We start from the raw sequence: 6,000 nt of genomic DNA on the forward strand, positions 1-6,000 counted from the left end.
ATTGCTTAGATTGTGTGTTTCCATAGCGGTTACAATTCTGCTGTTCCTTCTTCAGGTGTTAGTTAGAATACATCTATTAAGAGAAAGTTCCCTCAGTTATCACTTTGGCTACTGGGGCTAGATTCTGTGCTCTTGACTGTTTGGCTGACGTCTTCCCTGGTGTTCCTTCAGGTCCTGTGTAAATGGCACCCTTGTGTGCAGTACCACCCAGCTGTGGCACGGTGATAGAATCCTGTGGGGAAATAACCACTTCTTTAGGTAACAACTTTGTGTTCACTAATACTTTTATATACATTTTTTCTGTTATCTAAGTGTAAAACAAGTTGATTTTTCTCTAATGGTGAAAACTCCCACAGAATTAATTTACCTAAGAGGAAACGGCGAGATTGGTTGAAAGATTTTGAGAAGGAAACAGGCCCGCCAGAGCATGACCTGGATGCAGCCAGTGAAGCTTCCTCGGAACCAGACTATAACTATGAATTTGCACAGATGGAAGTTATCATGAAAACGCTGAATAGTAATGGTAAGGCCCTAACTCAGGATTTCATCATCTTGGGAGTTCCTTATCTCACACTGTTCAATGAGGGATAAGTGTGTGTAAACTTAAGGTGTCATTGTGAAATTTAGACACATCGAATTACTAATTAGGTGAGGGGCTAGTGAAAATATTCCAGGGCATGGTCTGCTTCCTCAGCTATAGCCAGCAGGTGGATGGTCCTTTTCTTGAGACCCCCTGTTCCCAGTTGTGGTAGCATTTCCATGGTCCTAGGGTACTGAATGATTGTGATGGAATTCCTTAGCAAATTTCCCATTATTGAGCCTATCATTTCTGAATCCTTCAGAGTATGAAAAATCCCCAAAAGAGTATGACTTCAGGAATTTCAAATAGAGTCTAATGGAGAGATAAATATCACAACATTTTACTATAAACGCAATTGGAAATTATACCCCCAGAGACTTATTTAACAAGCTCAGATAGCTTTAACAAAAACGATAACTAAAACGAAGGGCTTTATAAGCTCTTTGCTTGACCTACACTCCACCCTGTCTCAGATCTTTCAGGAAGAGGTTCTCCTTAAAACATTATTTCTAGATCCTTCTTTCTAGAAGGTTTTCAATGTTTATGTTAAAGTTCTTCCTCTCTATGTCTAAAAGGGAGTCCTTTATTTCCTTGTACGTACATGCATGTAATAAAATACACACCAGATTCTTTCCTTGATTGCTATTTCATAAATCTGCCCCTTCCTTTTCCCACCTCCCTGTCTCCTAATCTCCAGGCTCGATTACTGGGAAGTAGAAGCAGGACAGGCAAGTTCTCCTGTTACCAGACACAAGGCAGCGTTTTTAGGACTAGAACTATTTTATAAGGATGAAATTGAGACTTCATTCGGGAGTGCCTGAGACAGTTGGTTTCTGGGCTTTGTCCAACCTGACTTTCCCATTCATCTGCTGTTTAGATACCTAAGGATCCCGAACTTAAACCAAGGGAGAACCTTCTGGAACCTTGAGAGCCCTAAACAGGCAGCCTCTGCCTGACGGTGCTTGGAGAACATTTTGGTTTTCACAGTTGAACTCTTCCCTTAAGCAGCTGCTTTCTCACTCTGCTCTTTGAGGAAGCCCTTCTAGAAAGAATTTGAGCATGGCTAGGGAATTGTTAGTCAGATTTCTGGCATATCAAATTGGGGATTCCGTTATAGGAATAGAGATTTTGACCTTTTTGTTTCTATTCACCGACTTTTAGCCTCAGCGACCCCTCTTTTTAATTATAAAAATGGAGTGTGAAGAAAAGGCCAGATTGAAAAACAAGTGCAGTGTATTAATATGAAGAGTATAGAACAACAACAAAAAGGAACATCACTAAGATTAGGGATTAAGATTAGCTACTGGGGTTTTGACACTACAATACAGGGTTGACCATGGCTAGAAATTAAGCTTCAGTCCACTCTGCTGCTTGCTCACCAAGTTGGGAGGAATCCCAAGAGATATTCCCAAATGATGTTCAGACATCAGAATCACATTAATGGCTCATTTAACAACATGCCTGAGCAATAAGTCTCCTGTGAGTGATTTTTTGGAACCCCGAGTGGATACGGCATCTAACAGGAGGGTGTAGGCTCCAAACTCCAGATGGAGGACTGCCCTTTTGGAGAGAGTTCTTTAGATGAAGCTACAGACCTCTAGCCATCTCTGTCCTCTAATTATGTGGAGTATACAAGTGGTATCAATTTAATCATGTATCATCCCACATCACAGATTTCTAATTTTATCCAATTGCTACCTTCGTGTATGTATATATAAAACCCCTGAATAACCAATGAGTGTTAGTAAGCATTTGTTAATTCTTCCAGTCTTCTTAGCCAAACCAATTAGCCATCAGTGGCCTTGCTCATGGTATTAGCACGAGTTCTCCATTTGTATTCTGGATCAGGCCTTGTTCTCCAGCAACGATTTTGTCTATTTAAAATTAATGTTTCCCCATCCCCACCCCTTATCCAATTCCACTGGTGAATAGAAGTCCCTATGGGACACACAGACGTGCTCTGATACAAGTGCTGAAATGCTGGTGGCCAGACACCGTTCATGCCATTCGCCTCTACTGCTAGGTGGCTTCCCGATAATAAGCCTGTCTGCTTGGTGGTCGTCCCCTTGGTGGTCCTACTTGAAGATTCTCTTCCCTCTCATGTGGTTTCAGACGAAGCTTCTCCACAAACACTGGGATAAAGGTTTTAACTGATTGGTATTAGCATGAGGGAGCTTGACTGGTTTTTAGCAGTGCTGCTCATTGATGCTTGTGCTACGTGCTTTGGCAAAATCTAACTAATGTGATTGGGAAGAAGCTTTCTGCCTGACAGAAAGCTCTGTTCCCTTTTCAATTATGACCCTTCCCTCCCCATGTCCCAACTCCATTGCCTTCCCAATGGTAAAATCTGGTAGCTATTCTTTTCCCTATGTACCCAACAGCACAAAAATATTATTGGTAGTATTACTGCTGTTACTAATGGCTTTATTACTGTTGACAGCACAGCAGACCAGGACATAGAACTTCTAGATGCATATTCACCTGTATTATCCCAGTGATAGACTACAATTATGTGTTTTCAAGTCTCTAGAGTAAATAATGATCTAAAACCCGATTCATTTGAATTAACAGTAAAAGAAAACCTAGTATCTGTAGATACTAATGGACTCTTCCTGAGGGTTCAAAACTGGAATGAGACACTCATCTGTTTTCACAAAATCAGTGGTAGCTCCAAAGTAAAGAGCAATTAGGGGCTGGTGAAGGGTCATAGAGCCAGCTTATTCCATCTGGGATTGAAAGCTGCTTTTTTCCCCCAAGGATCTGCTTCCTTTCAATTCACTGCTTTGAGCACTTGGTGAGAATTAATGCTGATTCTCTTTATCACATTAATTCCCCCAACCTCCTCCACCATCACCCTCTCTTTTCCATTCTCAGGACAGATAGGTAAGTTTGAGCTCATTTCATATTTACATACTAGGTTAAAGAATAATCTAATAAAAATGAGAAAGTGTTATGCCCAAAGTGAATGCAGTCCTTCTTTCTTCCTAAAATACCTACTTCTTTGGTATCTTGGCCTTAGGCGCCAGGCTCACTGAGTTTTAAAATAGTTCATTCAAGAGGAAGAAAGCAATGGGGGAAAAATAAAACTCTAGACAATCTCTTAATAGTTGATTGGTCATTTGAGAATAGGCCAAATAATCTTTGGCTTCTGTCATAGGCCATATCATAGGGTCAGATTGACTTGCTGAGTAGGATGATCTGTTTAAAAATATGCTGTATTGTGATAAAGGCTTGAAAATGGTCAATTAATTTGAAAAAAAAAGTCATCAGATATGTCTAAGAGAAAAGTCTTTCCAGACTGTGTTGGGATCAGAGGTTAAAAAAAAAAAAGAAGGAAACCTCAGCCCTTGTACCTCTCCCAGGCTGTGTGTGGTGTGGGCAGACCCAGAGTCCTCAGGGCAGGGCTTACCAGGCTCTACTGTGGTAGGCTCGGGGGGAGGGCTGCTTTGAGTTGCCCTCTTTTCCATATCTGCACGTTGATTTGTGGCACCTAATAAAGCCTGATGAGTGGTAGGGATGTTATGTTATGGCAGCCACTAACACAGTTTAAAACAGCCTCGGTCACATTGCCTCTGTGTTGGCCTGGAACCTTGGAGTGAAATCCTCTCTACCTCAGCCATTTGGGGTCATGTGTGTTTCCACACACCACTGACTAGCAAGTAGAAATAAAGATTAAATATCTTTTCAGTGTCTTTTATCAAAAACTCTAGAATATAATTTTATAAAATGGTGTGTTTTCCAGTTTTCTCTCTCTGGAAAAGATTCATAAACACTAAGTTAGGGCCCTTGAAAATAAGGCTCTATATAAATATAAATGGATGACGAGGACCCTGTCTTTTCTTTTTTAAACCTAGAGCCTAAATAGAGAAAAAATATGTATATACTGTTTGAGTAATATATTTTTTAAAAATTCTAAGAGAACTGTTCTTCTCTAGCCCTTACGTTTAAAATTTCTTCAGACTCCCTCAAAAATCTCACCATATTATTTACATTTTTTCAGAAGTTATAGGGCTACGTCAGAAGTTCTAATGTTTTGGAGTATGTAGATTTTTATTCTATGGGAAAGGTCTTATCCATCCATGGTCTGCCTTTGTGTAAGAGTATTTTTTTTAGGAGTTCATTTTCCATCAGCTTTTCAAGTAACATATTTTAGAAACTCTGTGTCAGGACTCTGAAGAAACTATTCTGCTTTGAAAGAGTGATAAATTTTAGAATTTTTATATCAGAAAAGAACAGTGTTTTTTTAAAATATATGCTCTTTAACAGAGTACTAATTCTGAGCAAAACATTGGCGATAAGAATACTACATCAATTTATTACTAAGTTTATGTGCTATCCCAGCCATTTAGCTCTGGTCTGAGTTCAAAGCCTGGTTCTGTTGCTCATTAGCTATGTGATCTTAGGTCAGCTCCTTAACCTTTCTGAGCCCCAATTTTCTCATCTTTAAAATGGGAATGTTATCCTTAGGTTTGTTGCAAGGCTTTCAAGAGATGATGCATGCAAAGGGTGTAGTGCCTCTACCTGATATAGCCAGTAGCTAGTAGAATTATTGTTGCCATTGTGGTTGTCATTTTTATTAAAACAACTCACCTATACTGTGCATATCTATTGATTTTTTAAATTGCTTTCTACTTTTTGTGTTGTATTATTTAATCTTGTTTTTTTAAACCTAACATGCTATCTTTTTCTCTTACTGCTCATATAGAAAATTAGTACAGTTTACATGTCGGTTTCACAAATTGACAGGGTCTTCTGGAAAAGTCAGTCAATAGCCATCATCAGGTGATATAAAAATTCCTTTTGTCATCTTAATTTCCCACTCTTATCCTGGAAATTAACTGAGAATCAATATGGGGGAATACAGCACAAACAGCACTGAATAACAGGCAAATGTGTGAATCCCAGGCTAATCTGAGAATATGAACACATCTCCTCCAGGTCCCATGTACTTCAAGGAAATATTTACTGTGATGATGATTTTCCTCTTTACCATCCAGATAGTCTAACATACTGTTCCCTACGGTCTACTCACTTAGAGATGTCAGTAAATTTCTCCCTTGTACATGTGGTCAGTGCCTTAATCTTTCCCCGTGGCATTCTTGACGTTACCAAGCTAATGTCCTGCCATAGCCAGTTAGCCCTTCAGGACTGAGTCCTTCCTACACCCCCAACTACCACTGGTCATAGTAATGGACCCTTTGAGCAAGATCTATTGGTATTTCTATACCTGTTCACCCACATGTATGTCAGTGATCTCTAGATCTGCAAAAGCAAAAATCAGTAATAACCTTTTATTTTTGCAAATGAATTACCTTCTTCCGCCACTCCTTTCTTTCTCTTCTCTTTGCAAGTGAATTGCCCTTTTGGAAATTAGCACCTGAGAAATTACTAGACCTTATATTCAACCAATATTTTCAAAC

General features: G+C 39.5%; 1 protein-coding gene across 5 annotated transcripts in view; it reads left to right on the forward strand.

Annotated features, from left to right (window-relative positions):
• The window catches only part of KIF13A (kinesin family member 13A), a 201,406-nt gene that overhangs the window by 151,342 nt on the left and 44,064 nt on the right, over positions 1 to 6,000 (forward strand). For all 5 annotated transcript variants that reach the window (XM_058555190.1, XM_058555192.1, XM_058555191.1 and 2 more), the window contains 2 exons: positions 172 to 258; positions 357 to 523. In XM_058555190.1, the coding sequence (XP_058411173.1) occupies positions 172 to 258; positions 357 to 523 (254 nt within the window). The remainder of the gene's footprint in view (positions 1 to 171; positions 259 to 356; positions 524 to 6,000) is intronic.

Source organism: Diceros bicornis, chromosome 14 (assembly GCF_020826845.1).
Source record: "Diceros bicornis minor isolate mBicDic1 chromosome 14, mDicBic1.mat.cur, whole genome shotgun sequence".
In the NCBI taxonomy this organism is placed as follows: Eukaryota; Metazoa; Chordata; class Mammalia; order Perissodactyla; family Rhinocerotidae; genus Diceros; species Diceros bicornis.